Source organism: Monodelphis domestica, chromosome 7 (assembly GCF_027887165.1).
Source record: "Monodelphis domestica isolate mMonDom1 chromosome 7, mMonDom1.pri, whole genome shotgun sequence".
In the NCBI taxonomy this organism is placed as follows: domain Eukaryota; kingdom Metazoa; phylum Chordata; class Mammalia; order Didelphimorphia; family Didelphidae; genus Monodelphis; species Monodelphis domestica.
Window position 1 is genome coordinate 208,450,013 of NC_077233.1, and position 21,116 is coordinate 208,471,128.

Here is a 21,116-nt window from a genome sequence, read left to right on the forward strand (position 1 = left end):
AGAAAAATATAATCAGATATTTCTTGGTAATTTTGCCATGTCCAATATAAATTTGAGCTATATAACTTTAAATTTACTTCACAGTAACTTAATCTTTTAGCAAAGATCTATTAAATTTATATTTTTTTATCCTTTTGCTTTTACATAATAGTGTATCTGGATTCTCTGGGAGTGCTTCAAAAGAGTCTCCCAGCTCCTCTTTTGATATGCTAAAATTGTGCTGAACTTTGCTGAGAAGAGCAAAGTTTGTTGCTTTGGCTGTCTGCTTGAGAACAAAATGTCTTTGTTTTAACTAGCCTTTTCTTCGTTGTTCTGAATTTTAAAGTGACTTAGGATTATTTCATCGATTTACCAATTTTGCTTAGGTCTGTGGTCTCAGGAGGAAAATTTAAGAAACTATCTCTGCTGTAAATTGACCTGATCCTTTGAAGTGTCCAGCTTTGCTTGAGGCAAATCTTCCTTTTATGTTAAACTGCATTCAGATTCTTCAAAATTTTACCTGTGCCAGATAATTCCTGATAGATGATGGGCACATGTATTCCCTTATGATTTTTAGCTTGTTCCTTGCATAACTTTTGAAATAAGCGGTTTTTAAGTAAAAAAATCTCTTGCAATAAACTTAGATTCAATTGATACCAATGATCTGGCCTTAGAATTTGCTGGCCTTATCTAGTCCAGTAGTCCTTAGTTAAAAGAGCTTCATTATCATATTGAATTACCATGCCTTAAATTTCTTTAGGAGTTAGGAGTTCAACACCCTTAGTCTGTACTAAATTTATGTCTGCACTTTCTGAATTATCTCTAATTTTTGTTGGAGAAGCAGTTTACCTTCTTTCTTCTACTAATGTAAAATGACTGTAATACTGCATTAAGTTTTTGTGAAGGCAGAGTTTGAAATTGAGGAGTGGGGGGAAGGGGGTAAAGATAGTCTGTCCGCTCCTGCAGCAAGCTGACAGTGGGGGTGTGGGGTGGGGGTGGGGGCATGAATAGATACGAGCAAAGAGGAATTCAGTTAATTACATTGTTAGTAGAGTTAGTAAAAGTTTGGGGGTAGAAACTGAGAAGTAATTCAAAACTCCATATTTAATGCAGTATATTAATTAGAGTCCATTTGCTCTCAATTGCAAGTAATATTTTTCTTAATTTCCAATCATCTGGTGTAAGAAATTGCTGATTATTCGGATCTTCTCTTAGTACTACAGGGCACGCTAAAAATTCTGCTCCTTTTTTTGCAGGGGCTGTCTATAGCCTCACTGATACCATTTTGGTCGCCTCTGGTGGCAGAGGTCTGGGGGGAGGAGCAGGATACTTTTGAAAAGAAGCCTCAAAAGATGAAGGTGGCTGAGGAGAGCTAAATGCATTAGCTTGAATTTGTAAAGCTTTTTCTCCCATATCATCAGAATACTGTAATGGCTCTATATTTAATGACATTTGTACAATGTTCCACGTGCTCCAATTAACTTGTAAGCAATGCTTTACTCTTAGCCTCTGAGATCTTAATACTTCTCTTTTCAATTAAAACTGAATATAGAGAAATTTCAACCCATTCCTTAAACACAGCATGTTACCTTGTTGGCCAAGCACAGGTTGCGTGTCCAGACTCCAAACACATTCCACAAATTCTTCTCAAGTGAGACATGACTACAATTTTAGCACCTTGGGTCCCAGGTGGAGTGCCAAATATAGCAGTCTGTCCAGCAGTTGCTATATAATTTTTCTTTGTGGGATATAACTTGAGAAGGAGGAAGGAGCCTGAGGAAGATGGGTGCTAAATAAAGACTCAAAGACAAGTTAATTGATATGGGGAGCAGCACATGCTCCTGTGATGTTTCCCTGGAAAATTAATAACAGGAAAACATGAGAAATAAGAGAACACATGGAAGTAAGAATTCCGAGATAGACAGCATGTGGCCAAGAGTGGCGCTAGGAAAGATAAAGAGAGATAGAAGGGAGAACTCCAAGGTTGCAGGAATCAAGAGGAAGAGCAGCGCCCCTCACCCCAGCATTTATTGTGGATTGAGAGGTGATCAATGAATATGTAACATAGCACATAGGTCTTAACATTGGTTGAATAGACAATGACAAGATCAGAGTAGGTGGGGATTCACCTCCTGACATGCGCTTTTCAGGGGAATGAGGTTTGACAAGGTGAGGGTTATCTAAGCCTTTGTGGCTTAGGCTCAGGAATTCTCTTGCCCTTAGAACTGTCTTTAACTGATCTGATCTTTAACTGATCTGATCAAGTATTTAATACATCAACCATACTTTCATGCCTAGTATGTTACAGAAGTGACTGAACTTTCAAGGAAGCCAGGGGCCCTGTGAATTTGAGGTCAGGTACAGAAACTGGTGGTCTTATATAAAGAACAAGCAGGCCAGTTTGGCTGACCTGTAGATTTAGTGAAGAAGAATAAAGTAATAACCCAAGAAAGGTAGAAAGTAGCTACATTGTGAAGATTCTGAAAGGCAACAAGAGGAGTTTATATTTTACCCTAGAAGTAAAAGGGAGCTCCTGGAGTTTGAGAAGAGTAATCAGACATGATTGAGGAATATTGATTTGACAGTTATATAAAGGATAGAATTCAAAGGGAAGAGACTGAATATAATAAATCAGCTAGGAAATTATTGGAATTGGTTCAGAACCTAAATTAAAGTGATTGGTGTGATTCAACTAGGTGGCTCAGGGGACAGGTAGGCAGACCTGGAATTGGGAGCATCTGGGTTCCCATCTGTCCTCAGACATTTCCTAGTCATATGACCCTGGGAAAGTCACTTAATTCCAACTGCCTAGCCTTACTGCTCTTCTGCCTTAGAATACTTAGATACTCATACTTAGTATCAATTCTAAGATAGAAGAGTCATAAAAATAATAAAAATAAAGTGATTGGTGTCTGTATGAGTATAAATGAAGGGAAAGCTGTAGAGCTCAAATTGTCAAGATTCATCCACTGATTAAATGTGAGGAAGGGGAAAGATCTCCAGATGCCTTCAACTATAAAGAGACATCAGGAAAAAGGGAGAGTTTAGGAAAACAAGTTTTAATGTCCCTGAACAATCTGCAGGGAACTAAGAGAAAAAACACTATCCACAAGCAGAGGACAAACTGTGGGAGTTAAAACACCAAGGAAAAGCAACTGCTTAACTGCTTGACTACAGGAGTTGAGGGGATATGACTGAGGAGAGACTCTAAATGAACACCCTAATACAAATACCAACAACATGGAAATGGGTTCAAATCAAGAACACATGTGATACCCAGTGGAATCGTGCGTCGGCTATGGGAAAGGTGGGGGTGGGGGGTGGAGGAAAAGAAAATGATCTGTGTCTCCAATGAATAATGTTTGGAAATGACCAAATAAAATAATGTTTAAAAAATAAAATAAAATACAAGCTCCTTAAAAAAAAGGAAAACAAGTTTTGTTTTGGACATGTGAAGCTGAAGATGCTTATACAATATCCAGTTGAAGATATCCAATAGACAGATGATGAATTCAAGACTAAATTTTGGGAGAGAGAATGGAGCTAGATATCTAGATCTAGATATTGTCACAGATAGGCACAGAGTTGATAGGTCAACCCATGTGAGCTAATATGGACTGCCTTAATATATTTCTCTCTCCCAGTGATTGTTGCTGTTGTTCAGTCATGTTCAGCTCTATGCAAAGATACTGTCTAGGCTTTTTAAAAAGATCATGACTTTCAGATAGTTCAATAATTCTTAGATTATCTCTCCTGGATCTATTTTTGAGGTCAGTTGTTTTTTCAATGAGATATTTCATATCTTCTTCTATTTTTTCATTCTTTTGATTTTGTTTTATTGTTTCTTGGTGTCTCATGAAGTCATTAGCTTCTATTTGCTGAATTCTAATTTTTAAAGACTGATTTTCTTCCATGACCTTTTCTATTTGGTCCATTCTACTTTTCATTGAACTCTTTTCTTCATTGGATTTTTGTGTCTCTTTTCCCAGATGACCAATTTTGCCTTTTAAGCTATTTTCTTTTTGCATTATTCTCATTTCTTTTTCCCACTTTATTCCATCTCTCTTATTTGATTCTTGAATTCCATTTTGAGCTCTTCCAGTACCTGAGACCAAGTTCCCTTTTTCTTTGAAGTTTTGCATGTGGTTGTTTGCTCTCACTGTTCCCTACTAAATCAGTGTCTTGTTCTTTTTTTTTTGTCTCCATAAAAATTTTTCTATGATTTGGTGTTTCTTTTGCTGTTTGTTCATTTTCCCACATTTTTTTTGCCTGTGGATTAGGAGTTCTGAAAGCTGCTGATTCTGTCTCCTCTACTAATGGCTTGCAGTACTCAGTACTGTAAGCTATTTTTCCCTGGGGCTAGGGTCTTCACCTGCTCAAACATTGTGGACTTCAGGCTGCTACTAGCTCTTGGGTCTTCAAGGGATCAATGAGGGGTGCTCTATTTTTGGCTTAGGCAGTGTTAAGGTTTAAAATGGGGGGGCAGGAATTTGATCAAAAGCCATTGCGTAGTTTATTAAATGCAAAACACTTAGTTTATTATTAGGAAATATGGCTAGGAAATAGGAAGAAAGAAAGTGAAAGTAATCTTACAATAGCTTGTAACTATACCCTAGATCCCAATCATAACTAAATTTTTCTATAAAAACCTTACATCTATTTGCCTCAGAGGGCAGTATTTTCTGCTAGGCTGAAGCCCTTGCCTACTCTCCTATTCTCTCTATCTGATACTATAACCACTATCTATCTACCTTATTTACCCAATTTAATCAATAATCAATAAAGCTATTAAGGCCTTAAATCTGACTCCTACAGTCCCAGAATGAGCAAGACACACACGCACTTCCCTCCCCAGGGCACCCAAAGACAAAAAGCCCCTTCCAATGGTCTGCAGCTTACAAATCACACTCAGCCACACTCTTCTAACTGTCACCAACTGCCAAGCGGCACAGCACACAACTCAAAAAGATTATTGCTCCTTTTCCTCTTAAATATCAAAAAGGATAAATTAATTAAAACTCTCTTAACAGCAGGGTTCCAGGATCCCAAAATTGGCCTATACTCAGGCTCAGAATCAGGTATAATAGATGGAAGGTGGTCTGCTGGCACTCCTCTGTGTGAAGTTTTACTTTCGGTTCCCCCTTATTCTGTAAAAACCAATTCTCTCTGCCTATTTTTCAAAGTCTTTTCCATGGGAGAGTGCCCTCACTTTGTCTCCTTTTTGGTTCTGTGATTTCAGCTGTTTTGAGGTGCTCTTTTAAGTTTGGTTTGGACAGATTCTCAGAGTGGTTCCAGCTTTCAGTGCTACTAAGCTGCCATCTTGGCTCTGCTATGCAAAGATACTGGAGTTTTTGCCATTTCCTTCTTCAGTGTATCCCCATTTTTTACAGATGAAGAACTGAAGGCAAATAAGGATTAAGTGACTTGCCCAGGGTCACATAGTAAACAATTGAGAATGGATTTGAACTCAGATTTTCCTGACTCCAAGCCTGGTGCTCTATCTACTGCCCCACTTAGCTGCCTTTAACCTAGTGATACCAGTGTATTAGGAGAACACAGTGTTGCTTAACTTTCTTAATGTGAAGGATATGTTCTACATCAAAGGTGTCAAACTCTTGCAGATTAAAATGTAATTGGGGGTGCAGCTAGAAGTCACAGCCTGGAGTTGGAAGGACCTGGGTTCAAATCTAGAGACTTCCTAGGTGTTTAACCCTAGATAAGTCACTTAACATATTTGCCTAGCCTTTGCCATTCTGTCTTAGGGTTGTTACTAGGATAGAAAATAAAAGGATTTTTTTTGTAATGTAATAGGAAAATGTTTAACGAAATAAACAGAAATAAAGCACATCATAGATAATGTTAATTTCTGGTTTTCTAAATCAATATGATGCTGGCATAGTTTTGTTTCTGTTTGAGTTTAACACGAGTGCTTTACATTTTGCGACTAAGTAATCAGAGAACTCATTAGACTCCTGTATTTTCATGATTTTCAATGAATAAATGAATGGTCCATGCCAGGATAAGTTGCTTTTATTTATGTTCAAATGTAGAGTCCCATTAAATCCCCAAACTCCAACTCCACAGGGACTGGACTTTAAAATATGACTGTCTTGTGATTTTTTTTTTTAGGTAACCTGCTTCTCCTTGGACAGCCTTGTAGTCAAGAGAAATGGCCAAAAGCAGAGGAAAATATGAGATTTAATGAAGATGGATACAGGAGAGGGAGATGGAACATTCAAACAGTGGGGGAAGGGAGAATTGAAAATTCTATGGAAGATTCAAAAAGCTGAAACTGTTGGCCAGAGCTGAGTCTGGTCTCACTCACTCTCTTACCAGAGACTCTGAAAAGAGCTAGGGAGGAGAGTTGCTGTTCTAATACCCCTTCTACCTGGCTGTGTTGAAGAAAAGTGTTTTTGCCTTGTTACCGAGGATCACCCTGGATAACCATTTCACCCTTGAAAAGACAGTATGATCTCACCATCTAAAAGTAGCCATTAGGGAATAGTCAGCAGGGTCTCCTTGGTCCCTCTGCCCTCTACCCCCACCCACTCTCCCTATCTTTCTTTTCCCAAGAAATAAATTAGCCATTTTAGGTTACAGAGACTGTCTCTAAGTTTTGTAATAGGAGGGAGGATTTCAAAGTCAAAGAAGAAAGTTGGGAGGGATTGACTCACCTTCTGGTCAGGTCTAGACTCCATTAAGGTTGTCTAGCCCTAGTGGAGGAAGGAGGAAGTTACTGCACAGTAATCAATCCCCTACAGCAGCTGGTTTCCTGGTTCTAGCATCTTTCAAGCAGCCTCTCTGTCTCTCCCACTATTATAGCCTCTACCACTTTGGTTTGTGTATTTACTATCAAAGTTCTAAGGTGAAAGGAGGGGGACCCCTTTGGCCCCAGTGAATGTAGTAGGGAGTCCTGGTTTAAATCCTGCCTCTCTCACTACTTTGTGACTATGGGCAAGGCATTTAATTTCCTTGGTCTTCAATTTCTTAAGCTGTAAAATTAAGTGTTAGGACTTCGATGGCCTCTAAGATTCCTTTCACATCTAAATATATGATCTTATAGAGTGCCCAGGGTATTCTTGAGAGTCTTTTAAAAGTCAGTTACTTGTAAAGGATACCCTTTAATGATATTGATTCCCAATTCAGTGATGAACTGAGCCATCTCTCCCTAGAGAGAGCTATTCCCAGCCAGATGTTAGCTTCCTGAGGGCCAGGATCATTTACTCTTTGGATCCCCAGATCCTTGCCTTACATCTTACATATATAATATAAGCTTGTTAAATGAACATCCATAATGGAAAATGAATAAGCCAAAGTCTGAATTCAATATTTTCACTTTTCTGATAACCTGGTTCAAGGATGAGAAGGGGAAGAGAGAAAAGTGAGGGGCCTGGGAAGCTGAAGAAAGACACATAAGGGAAACATCAACACTGAAGACTCTGCCAGGGCCCCATTAGGAGCATATGACCTATCACTGCATTGACAGTGGCAGGATCTTGTGGAAGCACTCCAACTGGCACTCTGCAGCATAATCATAATCAAAAGCAGTCCAATCTTTGCTGTGACTGTGAATGATATTTTGCCTATCCATCTTTACTGTACAGCCACCAGTGAATTCACCCAAGGGGGTGTCCTTTCCTCTGAAATCAGTGTGAGGCAAGATTCTCCCAGCAGAAGTGCCTTGTTTAATACCAACTAATCCACACAGATGAGAAGCCCCATGCCTGTCCTGAATGTGGATGCTGCTTTCAACACAGGGAGTCCTTGGTCATCCACTGTCATGCACAAGCTGGTGAGAAGCCATATCTCTATTCTAACTATACAAGCCAATTTGCCTAGCTCTACCTATATTCTGGCCATCCATCAGCATAACCCCACAGAAGAGAAGCCATATTCTTTTTTTTTAATTCTCATAATATTTCCAAGGTGATCAACTTTTCCTATTTGTCCCTCAGTCTACTATTGATTTTTTCAAATAGGTTTCTTGATAGAAATGTTCCCTTTGCACTCTGTGAATTAGTATCAAGGGATCTATAATACCTTTTATCTTTCTGTTAGTTCTGAGTCCCTACCCAGAGGCAGGGTGAGAAGCCATACTCTTGTGCTAACTATGGTTGCTATTTTGCCTATCCATGGGTGAACTCACAGAGGAGAAAAACCCTATCCATGTCCTGCATGTGGGCTTCATTTAATTTACTTCTCCATACTAGTCAGCCTCTGCCATATTCACTCAACTGAGTGTTTTCCCCTGCCCTGAGCATGGGAAATGCTTCAAGCAAAAAGTATGCTCTTAAAGCACACCAGGGGATCCATTATTTTGGCCCCAAGATTGGGCAGAGTGAACATTTTAGCAAGGCAGTCTTCAGCATTCATTCATTCATTCAGCACTGTCCAGGGGGCTCAAGATCCTTCAGTGAATTACCATTATTACCCAGATATGTTTGATGTGGTCAGGGAGAGAACAAGGAGTTAATATACAGGGTAGTAATCTCCTTAATATATAAGAAGTCAGGTCATCTACTTGTCAGTGAGATAAGATGACAGGAGTAAATATTATATAGAATGCATTAGTGAGACTGTCACAGGAATAAAAGGATTGGTATGGTACTATAACATAAACATTAGAACTAGTCTTAAAGTTCTCTAGGATTAAGGATAATACCTCAGCTTTTCTTTGTACCCTGCTCCCAGTGAGTGCCAAGACACTGAGAGATCAAGAACAGAGTGAAGTGGGGGCTCTCTATTCCTCCGATATCCTCCCCATCGTGAACAAGAAGAAAGAAAACCATCTGTTTCTTTACTCGCCCTGGATTTAGGTCTTAGGATTTTCCAAGGTTTTGTTTTGCCTTACAGAAAAACTCATTGCACACATCAGGAGTACAACTGCCCCATAACCCACTAGCTTATTGGACACTCTGTAGACCCACTCCAAAAATACAGAATATCTTTTACAGCTGGCTAGCTGGATCCCCTGGATTCTGAACTTTTATATCTGTTCTCCCTGCCTCTCCTGGGAATAGGCTAGTTTGCTGTCCTCTATCTTGCTTTCTGGCAAAGCTGTATTTCCTAACTCTTTCCATTCTCTATTAAACATATAGGGATATTCATTCAACTGAGTGCCCCTTCTCTTACCCTGAGTGTGGGAAATAATTCAAACAAAAGTATGCTCTTAAATCACACCTGCATTGAGGACATGAAAAGGGAACAAGGAGACTTTCATAAGCAGAACTTTACAGCAGATCATTTTCTTGCCATCACACAAGTGATTGTATGAAGCAGGTAGATGTAAAGAATATAAGTTCTTCCTTTGTTTGATTGTTGGTTTTTAAAAAGCATTTGATAGAGTAGACAAAAATGCTTCCTTGAAGACTCTTTCCCAGAACAACACTGTACACAGTAACAGCACTATTATATGATGATCCACTGAGGATGACTTAGCTAAATTCTCAGGGATGCAAAGATACAAGGCAATTCTGAAGAACTTCTGATGAAAAATGCTAACCTCCTCCAGAGAAAGAACTGATAGAGTCTGAATGAAGATTAAAGCATGCTTTTTTCCTCTTTATTTGTCTTGAGTTGGGGTTTTTTCTTGGTCTGTGATTTCTTTCACATCACTAATAGGGAAATATATTTTGTATGACTGCACATGTATAACCTATATCAAATTGCTTACCTTTTCAATGAAGGGAAACACTAGGGAGAAAGAGAATTTGGAACTTCAAATTTTAAAAAATGAATGCTATAAATGGTTTCATATGTAATCTGAAAAATTCATAAATGAAAAAGAAAAATACTGGGAGCAAACCTGTGAGCAAAACCAAATTTCTTGTGATTGCACATTTCACATAAATTTGTCATCTACAGACTTCCCAGTAGCTTGAGAGACCACAAGCCTTTGAAATGAAACAACAATGTTTACATATCGGCTAGGTTACAGAAATTTAGTGTAGTAGGGTGTCTACTGAGTGGAATTTTTCTTGTGAAGATTGGGTCTTCCCTTGGAGGTCTGCCAAGTGGGTTTTTGTCTTGGCAAAATGGTCATATTTTGTCCTATGTCTTTTCTACAGGGCACATTAGGCTTCATATATGGTAATAATGAAGGTAGCCAAGGTTATCCTTTAGCTTCTAAGTCAAATGAGGTAAGAGCCTCAGAAACTCCTAGATATATTCCAAGACCCTGAAAGCATGCACAAACTCCCCTTAGCAAAGATATCTACAAGGAATTCTATTATTCATTTTCAGCACATTACCATCATTGATTACTGATTCACATGCACAGTTAACCAATTAAGAGTTGGAATCATTCCTTATTATTTAATCTATTATGATAACAAGTTATCATTATAATACTAGATATCTAATAGGTTTACATAATGAGTGCATGATGCTATACAGAGGCATAAGACAATTAATATAAACTGAAGTCACTTGATTTTAATAAATTATCCTTTACATAAGACAAAGTCAAGTATCTCACCACATGTCAAAATTAAGCAAAATTCCTTGAAAGCTATAACACATAACCTTGTGACTTTTTTTTTCTGATCATTAATAACATCAGACATAAAACAAGTAGATGCATGCTTTGCCAAAGATACTTCCTATTGTCACCTAGGGCAGTCATTGTATATAACTTTCCATAAATTGGGAATTCTTAACCTGAGGACTGATTTTTTAAATATTTTATTAAAATTTTAAATTTATTATTAACTTTATTATTGAATTCTTTTTTATTTATTTAGTCAATTTAGAATATTTTCCCCTTGTTACAAGAATCATGTTCTTTCCCTCCCCCCACCCCCATAGCCAGCAATCAATTCCACTGGGTTTTACATGTCTCCTTGATCAAAACCTCTTTCCATATTATTGACATTTGCACTAGGGTGATCATTTAAGAGGCTATATTCCCAATCATATCCCCATCAACCCATGTGGTCAAGCAATTGTTTTTCTTCTGTATTTTCTTATATATATATATATATTTTTTTTTTAAACCAATTACATGTTATAACTTTCCACACAAGTTTCCCTAAGTTATATTATTAAACTTATCTCCCTCCCTCCCTTCTCTTCCCCCTCTTGGTGCTGTTTTTTTTTTTTACTTTAGAAACAAATGTTAATGTATCCTATACAGTTTCAATGGCTCCTTATTGTTACAGTGGAATTTATGACCCAATGGAGAAATTAAGGCAGGCTTCTCCAAAGCAAAGTTATGTTTTTATTAATGAAAGTTTTGTCCACCAATAAATCACATGTCTTGGCCCCTGGAGGAGTCAAAAGACCTTGAATTAATTTCATTAATTAAGGTGGACATGGGCACAAGGAGGGAGCAGATCTACCCCTCCCTGTCTCTAATTTTCTGAATTGATGAGGTCCAGCTGCATCTTGAGATCAGAGCCACCAGAGAGGAGTATTAGACTTGGAAGCCTCCTGGCACTGATAAGGCCACCTGAAATTTACAAGGCCAACTTGGTTTGGTTCTCAAGATGACACACAGATACTATTCAGACTGAAGTAACAACCTCCTGTGAGTCAGCCACAGACAGCTGAGCCTTTGAATTTATGAATTGCTAAGCTTAGAGACAAAGACAAGGATTGGGTCTGTTACATAGAATGCAGAATATGGTTACAGAAGAATATCACTTATATAATGGAATTAAATATAAAACACAGAATAGAATAACAATTTGGTTTTTGTTATTCGGTTGTTTTTCAGTAATATCCAATCCTTCAAATGACTCCATTTGGTTTTTTGTTTTTGTTTTTTTTAGCAGATACTGCAGTGGTCTGCCATTTCCTTCTCCAGCACATTTGATAGATGAGGATATTGAGGCAAACAGGGGTAACTGATTTATCCAGGTCAAGTGTCTGAGACCTTAAACTTAGGAAGATGAGTCTTCCTGACTTCAGGCCAGGCACTCTAATCACTGTGCCACCTAGCTGTCCCAACAGAATTACTTACATGCTAGCAAATCAATTTATCTACTTCTGTCAATACACTGTAGACCAGCTAACTCTGAACCAAATTCAGAGACAAAGAGACATGATTTAAGTGGTGTAAGGATAGTGTAAAATCAGTTAGTTGTAAATAGATCAGTAAGAAAATGACAAAGGATCAATTTTAATTTAATTTAATCTTCTATTTCTTCAATAAACAAATGTAATTTCTTGTTTGAGAGTTAAAGCACTTCACAACCTGGTCCTTTCCTAACCTTTCCTCTTGTTAAAATATATACTCCTGGGGGCAGCTGGGTAGCTCAGTGTATTGAGAGTCAGGCCTAGAGACCAGAGGTCCTAGGTTCAAATTTGGCCTTAGACACTTCCCAGCTGTGTGACCCTGGACAAATCACTTAACCCCCATTGCCTAGCCCTTACCACTCTTCTGCCTTGGAGCCAATACATATTATTGACTCCAAGCATGGGAGGTAAGGGTTTAAAAAATATATATATACACACACACACACACACACACACACACATATATATATATATATATATATATATATATATATATACTCCCCTTTATCATCTTCAATGCTCCCAGACTGGCTTTCAGACTTGGGCACTCAGCATTGCCCATTGTGATAAAGGATGAAAGGTTTGCAAAAACTGTTGCGAAAACTGAGAGATGCAAACCTCAGAGGATGATTGACAAGAGCATGTGACTAAGGGTCACATGAGAGCCTGAGCCTTGAGATCTGGGAAAATTCTATGGCCAACGGTTTTTTTCATCTCATAGTCCTCTCTCCTGGAAGGACCTAAGGCTTGAAGAAGATTTTTCTCCTGAGACCAACAGAGGAAAGAAGTTTTTGGATCTGGCTGCTGGCAGCATCAGTAAGAAGATCTCTGGACCTGTTTGGATATCAACCAACTGAAGATCCTGGCCCATTTAATTGGACTCCTTGTGTGAGACTTGGATATTAGAAAGTTAATACTTAGTTTAATAAGATAGTTTAATTTATAGATATCAGCTTTTAAGTATAGTTTACTCCTAAAACCTTGTTCCTTCCTATCCTTCCCAAACAATAAATCTGAATTTATTTTATATGTTCCCTCTTGTTCTTTCCTCACCCCAAAACCCATCATAACGCCATTAGTAGAAAGCATTCCCTCTTTCTCTCTACTTCTTGGATTCCTTGACTTCCTTGAATACTCAGATCAGGTTATACCTTTTATAAAAAACAACTTTTATTTCTGTGTAACAACTGTGTTTCTGTGTAAGAGTTAAGCAAATGGGGTTAAGTAACTTGCGGAGGGTTACAGCTAGGAAGAATCTGAGACTAGATTTGAACCCAGGCCTAGTGCTCTAACCACTGTACCACCTAGCTGCCCCTTGTTAATTGATTTTTAAATTGATTGATTTTAAAATATTTTTACATGGTTACATAATTCATGTTTTCTCCCCTCTTCCCTCCCCCATCCCAGAGATGACAAGCAATTCCATTGGGTTATACACGTGTTATCACATGATACCTATTTCCATATCATTCATTTCTGTAATAGGGTAATCTTTTAAAACCAAAACCCCAAATCATGTGCTCATATAAACAAATAATAAATCATATGTTTTTCTTCTGTGTTTCTACTCCCAATTTTTTCTCTTCATGTGGGTAGCATTCTTTCTCATAAGTCCTTTGGGAATGTCCTAGTTCACTGCATTGCTATTAATAGCAAAACCCATTACATTTGATTGTTCCACAATGTATCAGTCTCTGTGTACAATGTTCTCTTGGCTTTGCTCATTTCACTCTGCATCAGTTTATGGAGGTCTTTACAGCTCATATAGAAATCAAGCAGTTCATCATTCCTTTGAGTACAATAGTATTCCATCACGATCATATATCACAATTTGTTCAGTCATTCCCCAATTGAAGGGCATCCCCTCATTTTCCAATTTTTTGCCACCACAAAGAACACAGCTACAAATATTTTTGTAAACCATTTTTTATTATCTCTTTGGGGTACAAACCCAGTAGTGGTATTACTGGATCAAAGGACATGCATTGTTTTAAAACCCTTTGGACATAATTCCAAATTGCCTTCTAGAATGGTTAGATCAAATCACAACTCCACCAGCAATGCATTAGTGTCCCAATTTTGCCACATCCCCTCCAACATTTATTATTTTCCTTTACTGTCATATTGGTCAATCTGCTAGGTGGTACCTCAGTGTTGTTTTGATTTGCATTTCTCTAATCAGGAGGGATTTAGAACACTCACTCATATTGTTGTAAAGGATTAGCTTTGCAAAAAGCAAAAATCAGCCTAAATCTCACAACACTGGAGTCCTTTCTTTGATCCAAACAGCGATCCCAGGAAGATGTCACCAGCAACAGCAGAAATCCACTTTCTCTATATCAGCAGCAGTAGAAACAGGCAGAAAATCAGGATAGTCAAAGAGAAAGGCAACCAATGGCTCAGAGTCCACCCCAGAAAACCAGATAGCTACCCTCCTGGTTTATCCTGACAGTTAGAGGAAAAGCAGGCTCTCACTCCTCCAGGGTCCACCAACTGCCAGCAACTCCTCTGTGTTCTGTTCCTCACCTCCTGAAAGCTCTGGAATGTTGGCCCTGTCATTGCCCTGTGGGATCTCTTTACTTCTTGTTTTTTGCAAAGCTAATCCTTTACAACAATATGACTATTGATAGTTTTGATTTTTTCCTTTGAAAACTTCCTATTCTTATCTCTTGACAATTTGTCAATTTTGGAATGGTTTGATTTCTTGTACATTTGACTTATTTCCTTATAAATTTGAGAAATTATTGTTGATTGATTTTTGATGATCCTTGTATGTGAACCTGGTTTAGATATGAGAGATCAAGCCCAAACTCAAAGGGTTTATGTTTTGTTCTGATTCATATCTTGTATAAGTCAATGATAGGCAATGTGGCTTTATCAATAAAACCTAGTCTCAGAGTCAAGGTTCAAGTCTTGCCTCTCACATATACTGAAGTATGACTCTGAGCTATCATGGAACTTCTCTTAAGAATATGAATTGCAAAATTAGGTTTAGATCAACATCTCACACCCTATACCAAGATAAATTCAAAATGAGTATAGAACAAACATAAAGAGTGATACTATAAGCAAATTAGGTGAACATAGAATAGTCTATCTATGGATCTATGAAGAAGGGAAGAACTTAAGATCAAACAAGAGATAGAACATTATGAGATGTAAAAGATATAATTGATTATATTAAATTAAAAAGGATTTGTACAAAAATACCCCAAGATTAGAAGGGATACAACAAATTGGGAGAAAAATTTTAAACAAATTTCTCTGATAAATGTTTCGTTTCTCAAACATATAGAGAACTAAGCCAAATTTATAAGAAACCAAGCCATTCCCCAATTGACAAATGGTCAAGGGATATGAAGAGGCAGTTCTCAAAGGAAGAAATGAAAGCAATCAATAATCATATGAAAAAATGTTCTAAATCCCTCTGGAGCATATCAAAACAACTCTGATACCACCTTACACCTAGAAGATTGGCCAATATGACAGTAAAGGAAAATAATAAGTGTTGGAGGGGATGTGTTTCCTCATCTATAAAATGAGCTGGCGAAGGAAATGGCAAAACTCTCCAGTATCTTTCCCAAGAAAATCTGTAATGGGTCATAAAGAGTTAGACACAACTGAACAGCAATAGAAGTGGAGGGACTTTGGGTGAAAAGATAAGGATGGTCCATTTTGAACATTTTAAATTTGGGATGACTAAACTAAGGTGTTTGAATTGGAATAGTGTAGACAATCCCAATCCTTTTGTTTAAGCTTATTAACTATCAATTCTTTTTTTTTTTTCAGAATCCTTTCATTCTGGGGTCAAGATTTGGACTTTAAAGGACAAAAAAGGAAATTTGCATGTGTTCTAGGGGTGATAGAGAAGAACTAAAACTTCTCAAGTAGAGTAGTAATATAATTTTTTCCTTACGAAGTTGGTTTGGAGAGAGGAGACTTAAGGGAAAGAAACAGCACTTACCCTCATGGGGTTTATGTTCTATTAGCAGAGGGGGTATGCATATTTTAATAATAAATTATTAACAGTACTAAGAGTTAATATTTACACAGGGATTACAATGTACCAGTCGCTTTGTGCCAATGGCACAATGTGCCCAGCTCTTTGTAATTATCTCAACAATCTTGAGACATATATGCTATTATTATCCCATTTTACAGCTGAGGAAACTGAGGCAGGTAGAGCTGAAATAACTTCCCCAGATCATACGACTAGTAGCGGTCTGGGGCTGCATTGGAAATCAGACTACCGCCTAATATGTGCAAAAACGCCCCGGGAGTTTCAGAAGCCAGGCGGACATAGGATAGGGTTCGAGGATGCAGCAAGCGACTTCCGCACGCAGGAACAGGGTGCAAACCTTCCATACGCCCTGGTGCCAGCTCTGGTCTCCGAAGGCTCACGGTCAAGGTAACTGGCATTACTCCAACCTCCCACTTCTCAATGCGGGTGCCAATCTTATTCCAAGTACCTCGGGATACCATGCACTCTAAGGCTGGAGAAGAGCGGCAGCCTGAATTCCCTCTAGCCCACAATCACCTCCCTGGGAACCACAAACCCCGCTATTCTCTGCGGCCACCGTACGGGAGGAGGGACTCTCAGAGTAAGGAAGAAAGCCTGTCGCCATGTTGGAAAAGGGCACTGACAGGAGACCAGAGAAGAGCCTTATTCGAAGTAGGGGCAAAGAAGACAGCGCACAACCAGGCTTTCAGAGCGCTCTGAATGACTTCCCGTGCCTCACATCCGGCTAGTTCTCACGTGACTAACCCCAACCGTTCCTTTAGCCTCTCGAACTAGGATCTCCAGAAGGTCGCTTCCGGTCTTGTGGGCCGGTAGGTTTTCTCCAGACCCTCTGAGTAGCAGATACTCGAAAGTTCAGGCCCGTACCTGTGTGTCGGTGGAGGGAAGGGCACGTGAGAGATCGCCGGAGCGGAGGATGAGTGGGCCTGAGCCGAGGACAAGGAGTCTTGTGAGCTTCTCCGATGTGGCCGTGTATTTTTCCCGGGAGGAGTGGGGGCGGCTACGCCCCGAGCAGAGGACCCTCTACAGGGACGTCATGCGGGAGACCTACGGTCATCTGGGCGCGCTGGGTGAGGGGAGCGGCCTCGCGGGACCTGGGGAGGGTGGCTTACAACCATGGGTCAGATCTGACCCTCCACTGTGGGCTCCCAACTTTCTGTTCACCTTCCAGGTTTCCCAGGCCCCAAACCTGCCCTCATCTGCTGGATGGATAAAGAGACAGAGGCCTGGGGTCCGGATGCCCGAGACCCCGAGGAGGTAGAGAAGAGCGAAATGGAAAGCTTTGGAGGTGAGAAAATAGTCCAGCCTAATACACCCACATTTTTCCTTGTTCAGCCTGGAGTGGTTATCGAGTTTCTTCTCCATCTCATTTTACCTATGAGGAAATTGAGGCAAAAAGGATGAAGTGACTTATGCTGGGTCTCGCAGCTATAGTGTCTGAGACCAGATTTGAACCCAGGAATATAAGTCTTCTGGACTTCAGGCCAGAAGTACTCCATCTACTGCAACACCCCAAAATCTCCTACTTCCTGGTGATTCTAATATATTTTATCTAGTGAATTATGCTAGATCATGTTTGATGAGTTATTTCTATTGCTGACTGCAGGGCCTCATTAAATCCTAAAACTCCGTCACCAAAGAAACAATACAGTTAATATGAATGTTACAAGTAATTACAATTAATCTTCTAATGTGTGTACAATTAATACAATTAATTTTCTAATGTTCACTCAGTGTTACTCAAGGAAGTTTTTGTCCCACAGACAATGACTGTTTTCTGTGGAAGGAAGAGATAAATCTCTGTGATCCTTCTGAACTGACATTGGTTGTATGGATCCTGAGTTATTCCTGAAAAGCCACAAGAACACCTGCAGACACCAAACTAGCTGTAGGTAGTTAATCTCCTTTAACTCTCCTGAGTGTGTGAGTCCCATGTCAGTTCCTATATAGCTTTGAATCCAATCATACCCTATGTCTCACCTGGGTATTTTGTTTCATGTTAGTTTCAAAATAGGCATTATTGGACAAATCTGACAGACTTTTGATCTGAATTCTAGACATTCCCTCTTTTCTGTAGGAACCAGGAACAAGGCTGAGAAGTGGAAGAGAGAAGGGCCTGGAGTCCAGGAACCTGTTGAAGCACATAGGAAGAATAATCTGTCATTTGAGGCTATGACAAGCCCACAGCAAGAAGAAGGCTCTTCCTGCACTGATTGTGGCAAGACTTTGCATAAACACTCTATCACTGCACTCCACCAATGTAATCCCAATCAAAAGAGGTCATATACATGTCCTGATTGTGGAAGACACTTTGCTTATCCCTATTTACTTGTCAGCCACCAGCGAATGCATTCTGGAGAGCGTCCCTATTCCTGTGATCAGTGTGAGGCACGATTCTTCCAAAAGAAGTATCTTGTCCAACACCAGCTAATTCACACAGGTGAGAAGCCCTACTCTTGCCCTGAATGTGGACGCTGTTTCAGACAGAGAAGATCACTGGTCATCCATCAGCGTCGCACACACACAGGTGAAAAACCCTATTCCTGTCCTGATTGCAAGCGACAGTTTGTTTATCCTTATCAACTGGCCACTCACCGTCGTACCCACACAGGAGAAAAACCATACTCCTGTGCAGAATGTGGTTGCCGCTTCACTTATTCCTCCTTACTAATAAGCCACAGACGCATTCATTCTGATGAGAGGCCTTTTCCATGCCCTGAGTGTGGGAAGAGGTTCAAAAGGAAGTATGCTCTTGAAGCCCACCAGTGGATCCATCGTTCTGGTACTGAGATTTGGAGAAGTATGCCATCGGCAAGACAGTCTGCAGCAGAATCCTCTGTCCAGGGTGCCCGCGATCCTCCTGTGCACTGTCGTTACTACCCAGACATATTTCAGGAGTGTGGGTGAAGGAATATGAGAGAGAGATGTGAAGAAGCTAACACCAGACGGCTGTATCTTCTCTATAAAGCATGAGGTCAGGCCATCTCTGTGTTGGGAGGGCAGTGATAAGAACTGAGGGTGTAAAGTGATAGGAAATCTGGTAGATCTGTTATGAGGAGTGTTATGCAAACAGGAGATGAATAACAGGAGTGATGATCTCCATAAGGAGTTTAAGTTAGACAGCTTGATCATTACATATTGAATTCTGCTAGATAAAAGTTGAAACTCCCACCTTTCTTGGTACCCTACTCATGCTACCAAAATGTTTTGGGACCAAGAAGGGAGTTAAGTATAGGTTCTACCCCCTGCAGTTCTCAAAGAGGAGGCAACATCCCCATCTCTTAATATTTTGACAGAACTGGACATAGAATTGGTTTTCTTTTATAAGGCATTGCCTTATGGAATGTCTGGTAGATCATGTCCTGTTCAGATATGGAAGTACCCCATGGACAATTAGCCTATTAGATAATCCATGCATCTTCCCCTAAAATAAATTGGCTCTGGGCAGCTGGCTAGTCACCTTGAAATTTGAATGTAAAATCTCTGAGCCCTGAATGTTCTACTGTATCCAGGCCCCATTCTAGAAAAGATGCTCCATATATGAGCATTTATCAAATATTTATTCAAGGTACTCCAAAAGGGAGAATGTCTGTTGTCTTATGGCAGAGGTCCAAGACTCAGTCTCTTCTGTATATCCTAACTTCTCTCCCTTTTTTCCTTCAACTCAACCTGAGTATTAAGGCTGAAGAGTGGAATGCCCTAGGTGCAGGGTATCTTAACTATCTTCATTCTTCCTATACTAGGTTTTTTTCCCACTGGGATAAATAGAATTTTAACTGATCCAGGCCTGCCCTGGAAATAGATTTTTTTTTAATTAATAGCTCCCTTATTATCTTGAGTTAGAAGCAAATGACAAAACTGTTCTAATCTGTAACATACTTGTTTCATCACATGCCAACCTTCTTTCTCATGGCAGAGATGTATAATTGTTCTTTTTTCTATTTTTGCTTATTCTCCTGACAATTTATACATGTTTCTCTGTTCTTGCTCAGTTTCGGAAAAATAATTCTGGACTATCCCTTGCAAGTGCCTTATTCATACTTGTAGGCTATTAAATTATTTTGTCTATATGGGATATCAGACTCTACTTTTGTTTCTTTTGCCAAACAGGTTAGTTGTTTGCACAAAGAATTATTTTAAATAAGTGAAATGGCCTTAATTCAAGACCCATATCTTTCAGTGAAAGGGTGTCCTGACAAATACTGTAAAAGCTAACTGGACTTCCATGATTTTCCTTCACCTCATCTTTTTAATCTTTTTATGTTATGCAAAGTTCTGTCCAGATCATAAAGTATGGTCTTTATGCCCAGTTTCCTACACTATGGATTTGTCTGGTCTCAAATTCTTTTAAAATTTGTTTTTTATAGTCTCATTGGTAGGGGATACAGAGGATTGAGAATTAGAGGACCTGGGATTAAATTCCCTATGTTGGCACCTATTTGTGTGGTCTTGGACAAGTATTATCTCTGGGCCTCAGTTTCTTCATCTAAAAAATGTAGGGACATATTGAATGACCCTTAAGGTTCTTGACTGCTTGAAACTTGCTATCCTATATTAAGTAAGCATTTTCTCTAAGCCATTTTTCTTTGGGGACATTTCCCTCATCTTTCTGCACTCTCCACTTCTTAGAAACATCCTCATTTCCTTTCAAAAGGATATTAACATTCGCATATTTTTGTGAATTTCATTTTTCCAGACCACTCACTACACACCTTGTAGCAATTCCAAAGAGGGAATTTTGGTACCCTCTTTTATTCAAAAGCACTTATGTATTAGGCACTTACACTTGTATTTTAGAAAAAACACATATACTTGGCATACTGTTGTTCGTCAGGGGCAGGTAGTTCAGGCCAGGATGATATTTTGTATTTTTTCCAAGATAGGGTTCAGACGTCCCCACCCAAATCTCTGCTGCTATTGTACGAAAGATTGAATGAAAAGATCCAAGAAGTTGACCTGGCGGCCATTTTGGAAGAGGGCACTAACCACGCAGAAACCGTTTTTGTTGACGGAGTGAAGCCAGGATGTCGCCATGTACGTTAAGGGCATTCGGCTTCCGGTGGCTTCAGTGCCAGAGAATTGTTCTCTTGAGGCCAGTAGC

General features: G+C 39.3%; 1 protein-coding gene and 1 long non-coding RNA gene across 7 annotated transcripts in view; both read left to right on the forward strand.

Annotated features, from left to right (window-relative positions):
- The window catches only part of LOC103095033 (uncharacterized), a 72,080-nt gene extending 62,537 nt beyond the window's left edge, over positions 1-9,543 (forward strand). Inside the window, exon 5 of one of the 2 annotated variants that reach the window (XR_008913684.1) lies at positions 6,109-9,543. This is a non-coding gene — a long non-coding RNA (uncharacterized LOC103095033). The remainder of the gene's footprint in view (positions 1-6,108) is intronic. The other variant, XR_008913685.1, reaches the window with a different exon arrangement.
- Positions 9,544-12,720: 3,177 nt separating this feature from the next.
- Positions 12,721-21,035, forward strand: LOC100017962 (zinc finger protein 785). Of its 5 annotated transcripts, none has more exons than XR_008913679.1 (5): positions 12,721-12,885; positions 15,787-17,085; positions 17,187-17,303; positions 18,093-18,989; positions 20,895-20,978. XR_008913679.1 is itself a non-coding variant. In XM_056806377.1 (4 exons), the coding sequence occupies exons 2-4, from the start codon at positions 16,932-16,934 to the stop codon at positions 18,920-18,922; spliced, it is 1,101 nt and encodes a 366-aa protein (XP_056662355.1). In that variant the 5' UTR covers positions 12,722-12,885; positions 15,787-16,931; the 3' UTR covers positions 18,923-20,090. The 5 variants fall into 5 exon arrangements, 3 of the variants coding, with proteins under 3 accessions (XP_056662355.1, XP_056662357.1, XP_056662356.1); XR_008913678.1 differs by having other exon boundaries at positions 12,722-12,885; positions 20,899-21,035; XM_056806377.1 differs by lacking the exon at positions 20,895-20,978 and having other exon boundaries at positions 12,722-12,885; positions 18,093-20,090.
- Positions 21,036-21,116: the final 81 nt, after the last annotated feature.